Source organism: Apus apus, chromosome 4 (genome assembly GCF_020740795.1).
Source record: "Apus apus isolate bApuApu2 chromosome 4, bApuApu2.pri.cur, whole genome shotgun sequence".
NCBI classification, from domain to species: Eukaryota; Metazoa; Chordata; class Aves; order Apodiformes; family Apodidae; genus Apus; species Apus apus.
Window position 1 is genome coordinate 13,515,768 of NC_067285.1, and position 18,173 is coordinate 13,533,940.

At 53.8% G+C, this 18,173-nt stretch overlaps 1 protein-coding gene across 1 annotated transcript in view; it reads right to left on the reverse strand.

Annotated features, from left to right (window-relative positions):
- Window positions 1–692: 692 nt before the first annotated feature.
- TRIM8 (tripartite motif containing 8) overlaps window positions 693–18,173 on the reverse strand; it is a 28,879-nt gene continuing 11,398 nt past the window's right edge. The window contains exons 3-7 of the mRNA XM_051619185.1: window positions 4,915–5,010; window positions 4,109–4,342; window positions 3,740–3,771; window positions 2,987–3,102; window positions 693–2,283 (exon numbers count right to left, since the gene is read on the reverse strand). Coding sequence (XP_051475145.1) covers window positions 1,676–2,283; window positions 2,987–3,102; window positions 3,740–3,771; window positions 4,109–4,342; window positions 4,915–5,010 — 1,086 coding nt within the window. The 3' untranslated portion in view covers window positions 693–1,675. The remainder of the gene's footprint in view (window positions 2,284–2,986; window positions 3,103–3,739; window positions 3,772–4,108; window positions 4,343–4,914; window positions 5,011–18,173) is intronic.

The following is an 18,173-nucleotide window of genomic DNA, read 5'->3' on the forward strand; positions in this document are numbered from 1 at the left end:
CTGGAACAAAACCAGGGACATTTTGCAACAAGGCAAAAAAATAAAGGAAGCCAAGCACGAGAGCAATGGGAAAACCCTGATGCCTTTAAGACACTGCTCTGCTTTGCATAGTCAGCCCTGTTCTCGCTGGATGAAGAGCTTGCCCCTGCAGAGCCACAGCCAGGCCAGCCCATGGCTCAGGCTGCAGGTCTCCTCACCCTTCCCAGCCTCAGTCCCCAAGCCAGCCCAGGGTGCTTCTGGAACCCACAGAGCCCCACAGAACAGTGGGACCTGAGGAGAGGATGAAGTCTCGAGGGCCAGGCTGCAGCTGACCAGCGCAGTAGATGCCAGTGGAAGCAGGAAAGCCACGGTCCCCATCCCACAATGGGGATTGTTTTGGAGGCCGTGGCAGGATGTGGCCCGGCCGGCTCCTTGCCTGATTCACATCCTTGTGGCGGAGAGTCAGGGCTCCGGCATCCCTCCCCACGGGTCTGGAACACAGGATGGGTGCTGGTGGAGACCCCCTTCCCAGCCAGGTCCACCCATCATCACTCCATTCCCAAGCAGTTCTCTCCAAAACAGCCCAAACCGGAAAAATCCCCTCAGCCAGCTGCGCACCCATGGGACCTGGGGACTGGTCACTTCCCAAAGCAGGTGGGAGCCTCCCGCCAGAGCCAGCATTCCTGGGGGAAGAGCTGCAGCAGAGTGAGGCATTTGCACTAAGTGATCACATTTATTTGAATATTTTTGTGTGTGTGTGTGTGTTCTAAAATTGGTTACAGAATAAATACCTGTGCCTTATAGCAGGAAGTCCACTTTTTTTTATACAAAGTGCTTGTTACAGGAAGTTGCATCAGCGATACACAGGAGGGGGGTGCACTTTGGCCATACTTCCCCTCCTGAAGACTAGAACAGATTTTTTAATTATTATTATTTATTTGTGTGGGGTTTTTTTTTTGTTGGTTTTTTTTAAAAGTTTCTTTTCCCTTTTTTTTTTTTTGTGCATTAAATTTCCTGCCATTGTGTATTTACAAATCTCTGAAAGAAGGAAAAAAAAAATGCCAATATGCATGAGAAGTGGCCTCGTAACACAAAAAGAAAAAAATCAGCCTTTAAAAAAAAAAGAGAAGGTAACAAACCCAAAATCTACACATATTGTTTCATACTGAATCAATGATAGATTTTTTTCTTTTTTTTCTTTTTAAAAAGGTAAAGAGAGGGGTGGGGAAATGGGAAAAACTGAACCAAACCAGAGAAAAAAAAAAACGAACTCTGAGACATGGGAAGAGAGAAGGTGTCATTGTCCCTTCTGAAGTTTTCCAGAGGCAGAGAGGAGCGAGGAAGAGCGTGACGCACAGACCCAGACGCCCGACTGAAATCCCCATCAATTTCTTCTCAGTCATAATTTCTCCCTCGACTTTTCCAAGCGAGGGGCAGGAAGGACTTTCCAAAAATTAAATTAAAAAAAGAATTAAAAGGAAAAAAAAAATTTAACTCATTTTAAGAGGTTAAAAAAAAAAAAAAAGAGAGAGATGAGAGAACAACCCTCCCCAAAATCCTGGAGGGCTGCGAGGCAGGGAAAAAATTGGGTTTGATTTAAAAGGGGGAAAAAAAAAAAAAAATAGAAAAGCCAAACCAAACCAGACTTTCCTCTCTGAACGTGTCCTCAACCGGGACTCTCTGGAGAGTGTGATGGTTAACTGGTGACGTAGTGTTTCGCCGACGGTTGGCCATAGACCCTATAGAAATCCTGCCGCCCGTGCTGCTGGGATGCGTCAATCCATTCCCTCACGGCAAGTCCCGGGAGCGACTGGGGGACGGCAGGGGCGGGCGGCAGCGGGTGGGAGTACTCCTGCGAGGAGACCGTCCAGGGGAAGTGCCCCGACCGCGGGTAGGGCTGGTGCCCGCTGTGGTTGGACACGGAGGAACAGTAACAGTTATCCACGGAGCAGACGAGGATTTTGCGCCCGCCGTACTGGGAGAGCACGGACTGCTGAGATGACGTGGTGTTGGGGTAGTGAGATGGGTTGAAGACGGAGCCCGAGTGCACCGGCTGCGGGCCGCTGGGAAGTCCAACTATGTGCTGCGTGGAGCTACAAGGCACCATGGCTTGTGCGGACTGCCCCTCGCCAGCCGAAGCGCCCTGGCTCATGTACTGGCTTGCCACAGTCCCGGACGATGGCTCGAGGAAGCTGCCCTCGGGGAAGGCGGTGGAGTGCTTGCGCTTCTCCGCGCCGGAGTTGCTGATGGTGCAGGGGTACATGGGGATGCTCTGCAGGAAGGGGACAGGGGTGCTCAGAGGACCTGTGGAGGGGAACAGGAGAGAGGGACTGCATCAGGCAGAGCATGGCGAAACCCTGCAGTGCTCTGGCTGCTGGTCAGAACCGGCAACGAAGCTCCAAGATGCAGCTTGTCCCACCAGCAGTGAACTGGTCACAGAGCCCTAAGCAGGTGAATCTGCAGGTGCTGTTTCAGGACATTGCCAGCAGGCTCGGAGCGGCCCCAAGCGCTGCTCTGCAAACATGTGCACAGGCTGAGCCCGTGCACAACTCGTGACCATGGTCTGTAACAGGATCAGAGCAGGAGAGCTTGGGTGACAAACACAAATCCCCCAAGAAAAGAGGACTGGGAAGCCTCCGCAGAACATGGTCTACTCCCAGGCATGGGATGGGGCCTGTGAGACCACACAGGTCCCTGGCTATCCCTGCCCACATGCTGACACCCATCTTTCCACTTTTCCTGCTGATGGCCAGCCCCAAAAACTGTGCAGTATCACCTTGAAAACACAGCCACTTCACAAGCCAAGATAAATGTCCTGGGGAGAGCCAGGAGCTGGCTCCACAGCACCTCCAGGCCCCTGCTGCCAGCAGAGGGATTCCCAGGTGTCCCTGCACCCCAACAGCTCTACTCACCCCCTTGTATTGGGATCTGCAGGGCACCCAGCTATGGATTCAGGAGGTAGTGAGGTCCTGTACCACCCCCTCACCACCCCTCAGCCTTCACCCACCTTCCAGCAACTTCCTGAGCTGCTTCTCCTTCTTGGCGATCTCGTTCAGGAAGAGCTTGGAGTTGAGGTGGCCGATTTTGGGTGGGGGCAGGCTGCCACCTGTGCAGTTCTGGGTCCTGTTGGAGACCGTAGGCAGAGAGGTGTAAGGGCTGAAGCACTCACAGGGCAGGGTCAGGAAGCCCCCTTGCTTCTTCACCAGCACCACCGTAGGGCTGAACCCCTTACTCAGGGAGGCAGTGCTGAGGGCAGGGGGGAGCCAGCTGGCCAGCTCCTTCCCAGCAGGACCTTCTGGGCCATTCTCCAAACTTCCCCATCCAGCAATGACTGCTTGGTGCCAACACGCACCTCCCACAGCCCCTGTATCCCCCCTGCATTGCCACCCCAGCTTGCCCTGGCTCTGGCAGTGCTGGCTTTAACCCCAAGCCCTGCAGGGAGGGGAAGGACAGCAGAGCTGGACTGAGTCCTGTGCCCCAACCTGGCTGGTCCCATCCTGGCTGGGGTGCTGGGTTCCAGCTCTGCTCTTCCACAAACGTGCCACTATGTTTCCTCTGATCCAAGGGGAGGACTTGATTTAATGCTCCTGGGAGGTGATTTTTCATCCTCCCAGATGCAGAGAGAAACAGAGGCACAGAGAAAGCCTTTCCCAGGCCCTGAAAGTTCTCCAGACCTGCTCCTCCTTAGGAAGTCATGCTGCTGCCACCCTCACAACAGCCCCCCTTCTCCCCCAAACATGCCTTGCCCTGCCACACTTACCTGTCCATTAAGATTTTCACAGACTTGGTGTTCTAGGAGGGGAAAAAGAAGCCCTGGTCAGTAAATACAGTCCCTGCCCCAGTCACCACCACCCTTTTTGGTGTCACCTTCTGCAGCCCCCGTAGGAGGGGACCAGCTTCCCAGCAGTGCTGAGCCCTCAGTCCCCTGACATGGGCTGCCCCAGCCCCACCTACCAGATGCAGCATCTCCTCATACAAGGCCAGTGCTGAGCCTGCCCTGCTGCTCCTCACCTTCCCTTGCTGCTGAGCCCTGCAGAGGCACCAGCAAGTCCCTGCTCCACAACACTCCCTGCAGAACCAGACCTCCCATGGGTCCCCTCCTATCCCCAGCATGGGCAGCTCATCTCACCTTCATGAAGTTGATGTCCTCAGTTTTGTCAAACATGACCTGGACAGAGCTGAGTAGCTTCTTGGCCTCTTGCATGCGCTCATTGAGGTGGAGGACCTGGGCTGCATTCTCATTGCAGAACTTGGCCTGGGCCTTGTCCAGGATCTCCATGGTCTTCCTCAAGTCCTCGTCCAAGATCTGGTGCATCTTCTCATACTGCAGGCGCACCTCATCCTTCAGCTGGCTCACTTTCTCCTGGGAGAGAGGAGCAGGGTGAGCCCCTCTGCGCCCTCCAACCTCCACTGTGGTGCTGCAGGACATCTGGGTCCTTTCCCCAGCAGGGGTGGGTGAGACCCAAGAGCTGCACCACAGCTCTGCTCTCCTGCAATGCCCACACAGACCAAACCCTGTGGTCAGCTGCTGCCTGGGACTCCTACATGCTGGAGACCCAACAGCCATTTATTTGGGGATCTCCCATCTCCGGACCCTCTCCTCCCACTCAGGATGAAGTGGGTGGCCTGGGGAAGGCCGTGCTGAGGTGGGGAAGGGTTGAGGCAGGGGCACCAAATATTTAAGGACAGCCTCACTCCTTGATTCCCAACTCACCCCAGGACCCACGAGGCTATAGGGCAGCCCCAAACACATTTAATCTCCCAAAAGTATGACTCCCAGGACAGGAATGGGGACAGCAGGTCCAGCTGGCCACTTGCTCTCCTCCTGAGTGTCCTCCTTGTCCACCTTGCCCCTACACCCTGGGAGCCTGTCCCCACCACCCCATGGGGTGACAGCCCCTGGATCTGGCCGCAGGAGGGTAAAGCACCAGTTACCTCAACCAGCCGCTTGTCTGATTCCAGCTTGTAGAGCTGCTCTTCGATGTCTTGCTCCCGCTCCTCGAGGCGGTCCTGCTGCTTCATCAGCATCTTCTGCAGAGATAGGAGAGAAAAGCAGCCATTAGAGCCTGGGGGCCACAAGTGCCGGGAAGCTTCGGTGCTGCCAGCACCAGCTCTGCCCATTCAGTTTGGAAGGAACAAGGCTTTTTCCCAGTGGGATGCCATCACCAAGCTGAAAACCCACACATGGCCGGTGGAGGTGGAGGGTCCATGTGTGCTGGGCTGCCTTATCAGCTGGGGACCTTGATTTGGGTCCCCCGGATAGGAGCAGCCCCTTGCCAAGCCGTGAGGAAGACACAGAGAAGTTCATCTCCCACTATGGCAGGTCCCATCACCAGCAGCTCCTCATGAGACATCACTACCTCCCTGTGCCATGCTAAATCCTTTCCCTGCCTCTGTGACAAGCCCCAGAGCCAGTATCAGTGTAATTGGGAGGGAAAGAAAGAGGAGGAACAGGCCCCCCCCCACCTGCCATGCTGCCAGCCCCTGGCCCCCACTCCTCAAGGCTGGGCCTGGGCCATCAGCCTAATCACTGAGACACAAGGTGATTCCCCAGCAATCACTCCTGCACGCTTCCCCAGCCAGGAAGAAACCCACTATCCATGAGAGAAGGGCTCTGTCCTTGTGAGCAGGGGCAGAGCTTCCCAAAACACCCCTCAAAATCAACTACTAATTTTTGCCTCTCAGCAAAAATTTTTCCCAGGGGAAAGCTGCCACACCGGTGGGGCATGGAGAACGGCTTCACCTGGCATGGAGACACAGCATTAGAGAGTCTCAATGATGGGAGCAAGATGGGAAGAAACCAGCAGTGAGGATGAATTTCAAGGGGATTATTGCCATTACAAACCGCCACTTGGGGATTTATAATCAAGTAATTAATTCCTGGATGAGGCAGGAGGGGGAGGGTGGCAGAGGCACAGCTGGGATTAATTGCATTGCAGGGAAAGGCTGTCACCTCCGACTCGGTTCAGGATCAGGAATGCGAAGCCTCCTCCCTCCTGTTGTTTTCCTGAGGTCTCGGGTACCTCCAGCCTCACTGCTGCTGGGACTCCTACCACTAATAATAACAAGAAGCTAAAAAAACCCCCACAACTTCCCACTCACAGTCGCACTCCACACGCGTGCCCAGTGCCTACGTGCATGCACCCACCCATGCACAGACAGACAGCACAACTACTGAACAGGGGCTGAGGGGCAGTGATGTGGACCCCCAGGCATAGGGGATGTCTGCTGCTGTGTGAACATAGAAACACACAGGCCTGCAAGCATCCGAGGGCATCGCTGCTGCTGTTTTTAAGACCAGCTGAATACGTGGGAGCATCCACACAGAGAAAAATTTGATGCATACATTAAACCCCTCTTTTTTCATCATAAAAGGGTTGTTATTTGCATTGCTGTGGTGCTGGGAGACTTCAACCTGTTCCTGGGTTAAATACGATGGGAACTGAGCTCCAGAGAGCAGGTGGGACACTGCTTACTCAGAGAGAGCCAAGAGTGCAGGCAGGAACTGCATCCCAGATATTGTGTTGGCAGCTGTGCCAGGGCATGGGGCTGCTGCTGGCTTTTCTGGGGGTTCAGTCAGGGTTTTGGGTCCAGCATTGGGCAGAGCTGTGGGGGGTAGACCAGCAGCCCCATGCAGCTGAGCAGAGAGGCAGCAACCTGTTCTGGCAGTGGCACAGGCAGGTGCACGTCAACACAACCTGCTCCTAAGCCCTGCTGGCTGAAAACACGGTCTGCAACATCCCTCTGTGCGGGCTTGGCGGGGAGTGCAGCACACCCAGCTCTGGGTCCTGCCTCAGCGTCCACAGGCTGGAATTTCCCCACTGAAATCACACTTGACTGACAGAAAAGCCACCTGCTCCAGGGAAGGAGATGCCGTCTGCATCCCTGCTTGCAGGAGGCCCATCAAGCCCAGGAGCTGGGGCAGGTCTTGCAACACAGGCTGAGTTTCTTGCTCTCCAAGCTGGAGAGCCAAAAGACATAGTCAACCTTTGCACCAAACCCTTCCCTGCTCCTCCCTTGCTGGGGCCCCCATGAGAAGCTGGGTCCCCCGCCTGCCTCCCCCAGCTGTCAGCTGGGGCAGCTCTGGGGAAAAATATGGGATGGGATCCAGGATTCACAACCTGAAAGGCACAGACGCCAAATCCCCATCCTGCTCCCCATATGTATCAGGTGCCCAATGTGGAAACACCCTGAAGTAGCCCAGGCTCTCCCCACCAAAGTGCTGCTGGAATGTTCTAAAGGGGGAAAGCAGGGCTTCCCAGCACTGTCAGACAGCAGGCAGGCAGAGGCCACCCTACCAGACCCACTAGTGTGAGAGACCCCCAAAAGATGGACCAAACAGCCCCAGACACGCACGTACCATCATCCCCTTCCCACCACCCTGCAGCTGCCCTGGCAGAGCTGCCAGCATTTGTGTTGTGTAACAAACCCCAGGGTGCTCCACTCCTGCAATCATACAATTATGTGAAATCACAAATATACACATAAGTTAATTTAATAGCCACTCACAGCTGGAAAAAGTAACCAAAATCCAACTTAAAGCCATACAAATCAGAGAGAATAGAAGACATGCAGCATTTTCTTTAAAGCTTACATTTGAGACACTCTCTTGATTTTAGGGCGATTTTAAAATCATTCATGCCTGGGACTGCAGCAGGATGGGAGGGCTTTTCACCCCCAGCAACCAAAATCTTAACACGACACATTGGTATGAACTACTCCTTCTGGCACCAAGGGGTGAAATCTCATTGTCTCCACAGCACGGGCTGAATTCCTTAGGTGTTTTGAAAAGGAAAATATATCCCTTCCCCTTCCATCCCCTCCCAAATCTGGTATTTCTGAAGTCATGAACTCCTCCTCCTCTTCCAGAATCAGAATTTCTCAGGGTAATTTCTCATATTTCATGCATGACCTTGATACTGGGAGAATTACCGCTCCCTGCATACAGGCGCCTGTCCTGGGCTCCGAGCAACTCCATGATCCCAGTTTGTCTTTTCTGAGACATGTCACCAGTTTGTGAAACGGATGCCAAAAATGCTCTGTATTCCAACACCAGCTGAGAGTGAACTCATCTAATTAATTAATAAGTTAATCTGTGGCTGGGGAAAGTGCTTGGTCCACCCCGACTCTGTAGGCCACAGCAAGATGGGGTTAGTTGCTGAACACCAGCAACACCTTCCACATGGAAAAAAATAAAGGGTAGGGGGGGAGAAAGCTGAGCCCTAAAAAAAGGTTAGTGGGGTTCTCTGCAAACACACCGTGGGGATCAACCCTCTGCAGGAGCAGGACTGCTGAAGGTGGAAGGAGAAACAAGCACAGGTTATCCTTTGCTCACTGACCAGGAGCCCAGCAATTGTGGCAGTTTGGGTGGGTTTGAGGTACTGAGGTCAAGCACTGGGAAAGAAATGCTACCTGGAGAGACATCTCTGCAGGAAGCAATGCAAGAGATGAAATATCTTTTTCCAGGGAGGATGCACACATAATGCCCTGTGGGATCATGCCAGGAAAAGGATGCTGACCATCCCTATCCGCCCAGAACTTGCTGGGAGGAAACCACTGGTGCAACCACCCTCGCCCCCTTGTGCACCTTGCTGTACCTCCCAGGGCATACAGGGCACCTGGGCTCCCCATCCAAGAGTCATTACAGGGCTGCAGCACCACATGTGTCAGCTGTGTTGCACACATGGGTCCAGCTTAGCCAGTCAGGCAAGTCACCACCACACAGGGGGGCACTGGGATGTGGGAAGGAGCTCACACCTACCCAAGAGCTCCCAGACAGGGAGAAATCTGTGGGCAAGATGTCTCCATGGCTTGTCTCAAGCTGGCCTCACCACTGTCCTCCCCCAAAGGAAAGATCTAAGTCTGTAGTTGCTGCTGAGCCCATAACAGCTGTGGATTACACCCCTGCTTTGCTTGGAGCCCTGTGCTCCTCTCATCCCATTTCTGAAGCCCCCAGCAGCGGGTGGCCCTGGGGAAGCAGTACCGGGGCAGCAAAATCCCACAATACGCCCCAAGGTTTCATTTGCTCCAGGGATGGCCAAGGTCCCTGTGTGGTATTCCTGGAGAGAGCCAGCAGGGCAGAGCCTGCAGCACCCCTTCCCCAGGGGCTCAAGCACTCACCAGCCCCTGCCCATCTCCCAGTGGGATCACAAAGGAGCCTGGCAGCTTCACCAAAGCCAGGGAGGTGTGCCATGATCCTCCAAGCAGATCCAGTTTTAAACAAGAGCAGGAGATGTGAAAAGCCTTACTGCATTCATGGTGAACTAAGGCCCATGCAGCTTCTCTGATGTCTAATAAGGGTTGTGCATCCTTCAAGGCTCTTCTTCTGGCAAAAGCAATCATGCTGGGATGCTTGCAGGATGCTAATTCCCAATAAACTGAGCTGAAACTGGCTGCAGGTTCAGAGGATACTAGAGGAGGGCAGGTGGACCAAGCCACAAGAGCGCACAGCCGTCGTTCCTGTAGGAAACCGGGCAAGCAGCGAGCCAGACTGCCCCACAGAGTGCCTTCAACCCCAGCTAGATGGCTGGCCCGGGACAGGCGTGCTGGCTTCTCTGCCTCCCTCCTTCCTTCTCCTCTGCGCCCGGGCTTTCCCCTCGCCGCCAAATCCCAGCCACTGAGTGAATAAGGACATTGTTTGCAGCCACCGGAAAGCCAGAACAGAGGGAGCAGCTCGGAGCATGAGGGGGAGGAAGGGCAAGGAGGCGGAGGAAGGTGGAACTGGAGTGAGGAAGCCGTGAAGGGCAGATGCCTCTTGCGGGAATGGCTCCAGACACCTGCAGCTCAGCCCAGGAATCGGGATCAAGGGCCTCCATTGAGACCCGCGTTGCTGGAGTCGGGCCTGAAGTCACAGCAACTGAATTTTAACGCATCGAGAGCCCCGAACTGACGAGGCGAGCACAGCCTTTTACGTCCCTGCACCTCCCACTCACAGGCTTCCTGCTCCACAGCCCTGCTCTGCTGTCAGCTGGCTGGTTTTCTGAGAAAAACCCACACGATGAGCTATTCTCATCCCTCCTGAAAGTGTCCCCCCACCTGCCAACACACCGGCTCCCTGACACCACAGGGCTGTGGGGCATGGCACCCCAGTGCTCCCTAAAAGCAGGGTCTCAAACCATGACAGCCCACACCACTGCAGATTGAGGGGAACCATCACCACAGCCCGAACCCCTTGGAGCATCGTTCCCACCCATTCATGGTCTCCTGATGACCAGACCCAGGCAAAGGCAGCTCTTTCCAACTCTCCGCAGCCCCCACAACACTCGCAGGAGGTTGATCTGCTTACAGGGACAGGAAGGAAATGTCTTCTAGTTGGGGTTTCAGCTTGCACACATTTACAGTAAGCACCAGGCAGGAGGGGAGGTCTCGGGCCAGGGCAGGAGCACGCACACACTGCTCTGAGGTTGGGCTTTTCTCACGGTGCTTCCTGCATAGAGATTGGGCTGGTTTATCCCTGGCAAGGGAAGGAAGTGGGGAAGGGAACAGCCTCTGGGATATTAATAGCTGCCCTTGCTAGGAAGGGATGGGAGCAGCAGCCACACAGTACACAGGCAGAGACCCCACTGCTGGCATCAAGGGACACCCTGAGCTCCAGGAGAGCTGGTGCTCTGTGGAAAAGGGCTGAAAGCTGATGGTGGAACAGGATGCAGGATGCCTCTTGCAAAAGCAGCTCTCCATCCTGTTCTCATACCAGGGTGGGTGGAGATGCCTTCTGCCTGTCCCGATATCACTGCAAGACGCTGCCTGGTCTCTGAGCCTTCCCCAACACACCAAGGAGGAGAAACCATTAAGCTAATCAACCATCAACCTCAGAGGCAAAGTCCTATGTCCCACCTGCAGCACCTGCCCCAGCATAGGAGCATCCCTACAGCATAGCTGGCACACAGACACAACTCATGGCTGCTCAGTAGTATTCAAGGTCAGCCCTTGTCTCCGCGGCACCCCAGGATGGTGGGCACAGCAGACCACACTCCTGTGCACTGCCTTGTAGCAATGGACCCCAGATCACCATTTGGATGTGTCAATGCCTGCAGCCTCAGCTGGCTCTTCCCCTTGTTTACACTCAGCAGAAAAGAAGAACTTGTTAGTAAGGGGAAAACACGAGGCACTGTGTCATGTGGGGCCAGCAGCAGGATTTCTGGAGGCCAAAAAACAGGGACCTATTCTCCATTGGGAAGCAACCTTCAGAAGAACCTTGAGGATGTAATTTGCCTGACCAGGCCTCTCTGTCACACCCTGCTCCCCATTGCCATGGGGATTACTTGTGGCTGTGCCTCTCACACAACTGTGGGAAGAAGGCTGGGGCTCTGTGTGTGTTTTTGGACCTCAATTTCAAGCTGCACCCTGGCTGCCATTGCTGTCAGTGTCCTCTGAGAAGGTATGAAGATCTGCTTTGAGTGGGAAAGGGGGATAAGGGAGATTAAGGAGCCAGAAGAAGAGGAAAGCAGCTAACAAAGCATCCCCTCTGTGGCAGTAGCCCTGAAGGTCCCAGAGATAGAAGCATTCCTGATACAGGGTGCCCAGTATGGTCAATGTGCCTCCCAAAACAGAGGTGTCCTGAACACCAAAGCTGCTTTTGCAGCATGTTGGAGGGTAAGAGCAAGGTTGTGCCCATCATGGGCCAGTGATGGACAAATTGACCCTGTGCCAAGAGGCAGTGAAAGGGGGGCAAACTGCCTCTGCCACACCTGGGGTTCAAGGCCCACTCACATCGTGGTGAGGAGAGGAAGAAAGGAACTGGAAACACACTGGGAGGATGAATATGGGGACGGTGGAGCTGCTTTGCGTGCTGAGTGTGCAGCCAGGCAAGTCCCAACTGATGCCACTGGCTCCACAGAACAAGGATGAGCCTCAGTGATGCCCACGCTCTGGCTTGTGCAGCCACCTCCTGCCCCAGATCTGCCAGAAGAGAAGGCATCCAGCCGGTGAAAACATGCTCCCTCACTATGTCCCAGCAGTGTAAGGACAGCAGATGCTTTTGGGTGGTGCATAAGCAAGACAGAGAGACTAGAGAGATGCTGGGGCTGTGGCTGAAGGCACAACCAGGCCCTTGGGGCAGTGAGGAGCTCGAGAAATCTTTTTTTCCTCTTCTGGGAAGGGAGGGAGAGGAGATCCCCACCCAGGCCTGAGTGCAGATGCTGGCCAGTAGACCCCTCCAGCCAGCTTTCAGGAGGGAGGACAGTCCACACCACATTCCCCTGGGAGCAAGAAGAGCCAGAAGGAGTCACAGGGTTCGGCTGTGTGTTTATGAAGGATGAGGTCCACATCTTCTCCACCACCAGGGATGTGAGGGAGAAGAGCTTCCCACCCCAGCTCTTTTGGTTTTAGAGGGAAAAGGTCCTGATTTGGGGCTGGTTATAAATCAGTGCCAAAACTCACCCTGCTGGTGAGCCATCTCCAGCACAGGGCTCCGGCTGCAGGCTCCGGCACAAGCACACCCTGCCCAGTATGCCCCAGCACCAAACGCCCACAGCGTTTGGTTCCAGAGCACTCCAGGAAAGTGCAGGGGCTTGTGACATCCCAGACAGTTTCAGGCATCCAGACCCAACAGCCCTGCAACCATTTCCAGCCACCTGGGTCCTTGGACTGACATTAGCACCCAGAGCACATCTCGCTCTGATGCCCAACATCACCTTGTGCTTCCTCCTTGCCACACCAGAAAAAAAGTCTGGGCCCTGTAGCTACACTGATTGGAATTCACCAGGTTTCCATTTTCCAGAGCCTAAGAGATCATATAAGAAGTCCTGTCTTTTCTGCCTTTGGTGTGCTCTGTACTTGTGGTTTCTTGAACATTTCAATCAATTTATAGGTATGTCACGGGAGCCCTGACATCCTTTTCTCTCTCTGCTGTCTCTGTTTTCATACATCTTCCCCTTCCCAGCAACAGATTCAGCTGAAAAACTAAGCCAGTAGAAAAAACAACCAGTCTCTTTTCAGCTGGATCGTCTTCCCAAACTGGCTCTCACAAGCACTCTGCCAGCTCCAGTGGTGGCAGTTTGGGCAGAAACAGAAGGTCGTTCACTGCAAAAACTGAGATCACAAAATCCTGCCCCTCACACCAGCTCTGTTGCTCTGATATATAATTCATGAGTTGCTCCTCCCATAACCCCCACAAAAAAAAATAAACAGGCTTTGGTAGCACCCACAGTCCTATCTCAGTCTGCTGTTGTCCCAGCCTCATCTAGCTCTCTTGAAGTCCAAGATCTTCCCAATGTGCTACAAGCTCATGGTCCTGGCCAGTCATTCCCACACTGCAGCTGGCAGGATGCCTTGCCTTCAAAAGCAGCCATCCTGCAAAGACCCACCCCCATTGCCTGGCAGCAAACCTACCCTCATCTGCAGCCCCTGAAAAATTGAGAAACCCTCACTCCCTCTTCCAAATAAACATCTTGGATTCAAGATCCAGCTGGCCTGTGTGATCTCAGAGCTTTCTCCCTGCAGGGGTGAAACACAGCCAGCCTCTTCCACCCTTCCTCCCATTGCAGGCTGAGCCGCCTCTCCCATGCCTGAAGATCTCTGCTCTGCACCCACCACAGCTCTGCCCCACCATGGGAAGACCTGAGGTGTGAACAACAGCCCCTTCGGATTCGTACCCCCCAGTTTCTAATTTTTGCTCTAGGTGGAGCCCAGCCCCAAGTCCTGGATGCAAGAGCAAGTTTTTGAGGTAACACAGACACCACTGAGGAGCAGAGCAGCTGCAGAGATATCCGCATGCATCCATGTGTCCCAGCCGTGAGACCACCAGCAAGTGAAAAGGCAACAACCTGCAGCCATGAACCCCATCAGCGTCTCGTTTGGTGACCCAGGCACAAGGGGACCTGCAGTGCAGGCAGCATGAAGCCACTCTCCAGGCTCAAGCGGCACTAGAAAGCCCTGCTTTGATTTACAGGCCATGATTTTATTTTTTTTTCCTCCCAACTGATCTAGTTAAACTTCCAACTGCTCAAGGCTATTTTAATTTGTACTGTTAAGTTAAATCAACACAAACAAGGGCAGAACAGGTTTATATGCACCTCTGTTACTGGCTTGCACCAACTACAGTGCAGCTAGATTTCTCCAGGCAGCTTTTTTTTTTTTCCTAATAAAGATAAGGGGGGACGTTTTTGTACACCTCCAACTGACAAATGGAGCCTGAAAGTGAGTTGGGAGTCAAAGCCTTGCAGAAAGTCAAGGTGACTTATGTGCCAATAGGCTGGCTTCAAAGAGCTTTGCAAAAATGCAGATCAACTAACAAGATTTATAAAACCCGTTAGGGGCTTAGAGGCTGCTTAATTCTCAAAGGTGCCAAGGAAAGTGCCTGACTCACAGGGGGATGGATGGGGCTTACAGAGGTGGCTATCTCAACCTTTTGGTTGAGAAGAAAAGAGGACTCAATTTATGCTGGAAACAAGGTTTTGACATGCCGAGATGTTTACTCCAAGCGTTGGCTCCTCCATCACCTACTTTAAAGAAAGAGAAACCAAGTCCTGCTGCTGCAGACAACTGTCAAAAACATCTACCCAAAGACACAGCAGACTCTGCTGCTTCAGCTCGCCAGCGCCAGACACCACCCAGAGGAGTATGAGACTCAACTGGATTCAGCACACAAGCTGGAAAAAATAAAAAAAGGGGGAGCAGGGAAAACAAGAAAAAAAAACGGAGAACTTTGCACTTCTACATCTCCTCAGTGCCTGGCATTTTGCAGGTTGGAAGTAGCCCGTCAGCACCTGCAGGCAGCCAAGCTAACATACAGCAAGCCCATCAGCTGCTCCACACCCAAGATAGGACTGACCACGACCTGCTGAATGCTGAGGACCCCTCAGCCCCCTCCCGGCTGGGGTTCCTCTCTGCCCTGCTTTTTTCACAAGGCGGCTGTTGAGAATCTGAAAGCCTGGATTATAATCTTTATGAATCCCATAGTTAGATCGCGCTGAACAGCAGCCCAGCAATACCAGATGTTCAAACAAAGCTGCCAACCGACAGCTGTCTGCAGCTTGCAGCGTGTTTTTACTTTAAAATGCAAAATGATACCAATCTATATTAAAAGAGAGACGTTCAGAGCCTTGCGATTGCAACTGAAGCCATGGATATTGCTCTTTCACGCAGGGTGTGGCAACAGAAGGAACTATCTCAGAAACTACTGCTTAAGCCTCCCTCCTGGCCCCCCCAAATCCTGGCCCCTTTCCTAATGGGAAAGAGACTCACGTTACTGCCTGAGTGCCGTGAATGTAGCAGTGCGTGTCCAAACAAGCCAGCAAAAAGAAAAATGTAGAATGAACAAACACCATCTAATGAAGGATGCCAGATCAAATCTGGGTGCTGCAGAGCTGCACCTGGCTCTCAGTGGCATGGGGAGGATGAAGGGACACGTGAAGGGACAGAGGGAGCCAGCCCTGGGGTGGAAGTTGCAGCCCCTCCTGCACCAGTGACCAAGCTGGGGGAGCAAAGGTCCCTTCTGGCAGCACAGCATCACCTGTGGAAGCAAGGGAGGGGGGCATCTTCCAGTGCTCCAGCCCATTCACCCAGCATCCTGTCTTAGGTTGTCCCATATCTCTCTAAAACACACAAGGATGGTCGTGCAGCGCTGGCCCCACCAGGGAAACTCTGCCAGTGCCTCGTCCAAGACTTGACGTGCAGCAGGTTTTGAACTTGCATTGCTTTTTACCTTTATTTGTTGGCCTAGCTGGGATGGGGCACAAATCCCTAAAACCTACAACTTTTTCCACATCCCAGCAGGTGGGGAAAGCAAGAGCCGAGCTCAGCCTCACTCTCTGTTCTTCCTCCCTCTGGAAATGCCAAGCCACCTGCCCCTGCTGCATTTTGGGGGTGATAAGTCCTGAACATGCTGGGAACAGCATCGTACCCTGGCTTGCAGGAATCATGCAAAGAGGGCTCTGACTTAGTCCAACATTACGTCCCAAATTCCCGAGCAGCCACACTCACAGGAAATCTTTGGGACCAGTCCCAAGGCTGCTTCATTGTGCTCCAAGCAGCAACAGCATGAATGAATCACACTCCTCAACGTGACACCCAGCTCCCAGCAACGTACTCGGGATCAAAATATTTACGTTGCAAATGAGTAAGAATAGGACCAGATCCCCTCCCCAGCCTGGTGACATAAAAAGGCCAACCTGGTGTTGCATCGAGCAAGTGGGTGGTGGGAGGACAAGCACGCAGGAGGCAGAGACCGGCCTGGCTCTGCCCAGCAATGCTGAACCAAAGCCTTTCTACATGGCAGCAAAAACCAGTGAGCATCAAGACCATGATCCCATGGTACCACACTCCTGCTGGAACTCAGCAGCCGGGTGACATGCAAGGGAGCATGCTGGGACCTGTAGTTTTCAACCAGCCAGCTGCAAAATGCCATCCACCAGTAAACAGCTCTCAAATTAAAGAGATGCAAGGCCCCCAAGCCAAGCTCCTGGCAAGATGCCAGCCATGGCTCCTTGTTGGCAGGCTTTTGGCTAATTCCCATGTGTTGCATTAGCCCCTTTCCAAGAAGCAGCCAAGAGCCCGCACCCCGCGAACCCCCTTGCAGCTGAGCTGCCCCCTGCCCTTGCCAAAGTGACTTGTCTACACAAAGAAGCAAGATGTGCCCAGTGCTCAAGCGCAGCCCTGGGCCACAGGAGATGTCAGCACTGCTCCTGACTTGCTCTGAGCCCTCCCACTTCTGCTCAATGGCACTGAGCCACTGACTCAAGAGCAAGACCCTGAAGCCAGCACTGCCCAAGCTACAGCTATATAGAGCCAAACACTCCATCCCTAGAGGGGTCAAATAAAGATGCCACCAAAGCAATCAGTTGCAGACAGCAAGAAGCAGAGCACCAGCATGGTGCTTTGAGGCAGAGCAGCACAAGCAGGCAAAGCTCCACCAAACCACCTCACTGGGAGGGCTGGGGAGCAATCACCTCCCCCCATCATCCCAGTCAGAATGCAGCCTCCTCACGAGTGTCACCACTACCCCATGCTCCAACAAGGCCAGGACCGTATGTCACCACTCAGGGATTGTGGCACCCCTCTCTCCTTGCATGCTCACTCTCCCCACTGTGGAGGAAATCGCAGTGCCAGCCTGATGTCAAGAGACATCACTTCACACAAAGGCCAGGCTTCCTGGCAGGGAAGGGGTGGGGGAGGAAGGGGAAGAGGAGCCCGGGGCAAAGGCAAGCGGCACCTCCAGCTCCCCGTGCAGAGGGGCCGCAGCAGGAGACAGCACAGCCCCTTCTCCTTTAATCGCCTTTGTGCTTGGGAACAGAGAGGCAATATCCTGTTTTCCAGTGCCCTTCACAGGAACCCCAGAGTGGCCCTGCTCTGCGGAGCTGCAGTGGAATGTGCGACCCTTAAAGGATGCACTGGAAAAAGTGACTTTAATTTGTTCCTGCAAATAAATCAATCCTATCTTCTTCACCTCAGGTGGACTGTGGCTGCTGCTGACCAGGGGACACAAGCTCCAGCTGAGTGTGGGGGCACAACCCCTCCCAACCTCCATCCAGGAGAAAAGGCACCTCTGTGACACCAACATCCCCAAAATGGGCACAACCGCCCACCTCACCTGCCTTCTGCCCACAGGTGGCCAAACACTTGTGGCACCCCTTAACTGATAAATAGAGGTAAAGCCAACATATTCATGACAAAGTCAAGAGTCATCTGCAGCCCTCATCTGCCAATCCCCAGTGTGCTCCCCAAGGCTGAGAATCTTTACAGCATGCAACGCATCATTGTAGCCACAGTGCTGATGTGACCTCCTGCTTCAGCCTCTCCACCCCCTCCTCTGCCTCCTGTGACCACAGCGCATCCCCCAGCAGTGAAAGCAGCTAGCGGCCAGCACCAGGCTGCACCGCTTGTGTCTTCACCTCAGCCCTGGTCCAGCTGCACGGGGACCACTGAAGAGGGGCTGGCCATGGGGGACCTGTGGGAGCTCGTTGATGTTGACTGAGGTGGGAAATCACTAATGCTGCAAGGAGCAGCCAGGAAAGATGGGGTTTGGATGTGGGCACTGACAGGGAATACCTGTGAAGGAGCAAAGCTTGCTGCTCTCCTTCAACATGCTGACTTCTGCTCCTAGGAGGAGGCCTGTCATTGGTTTTTAATCTTGCCCGATTATGGGACAGCCTTTGACATTATTGATCTCGGGCCCCTGAAGTATCATTTATCTTCCAGGTTTGATGCAGCAATCAGAGCCTGACAGCTCAGACCTCAGTTGGCTCTATTTTCCCAGG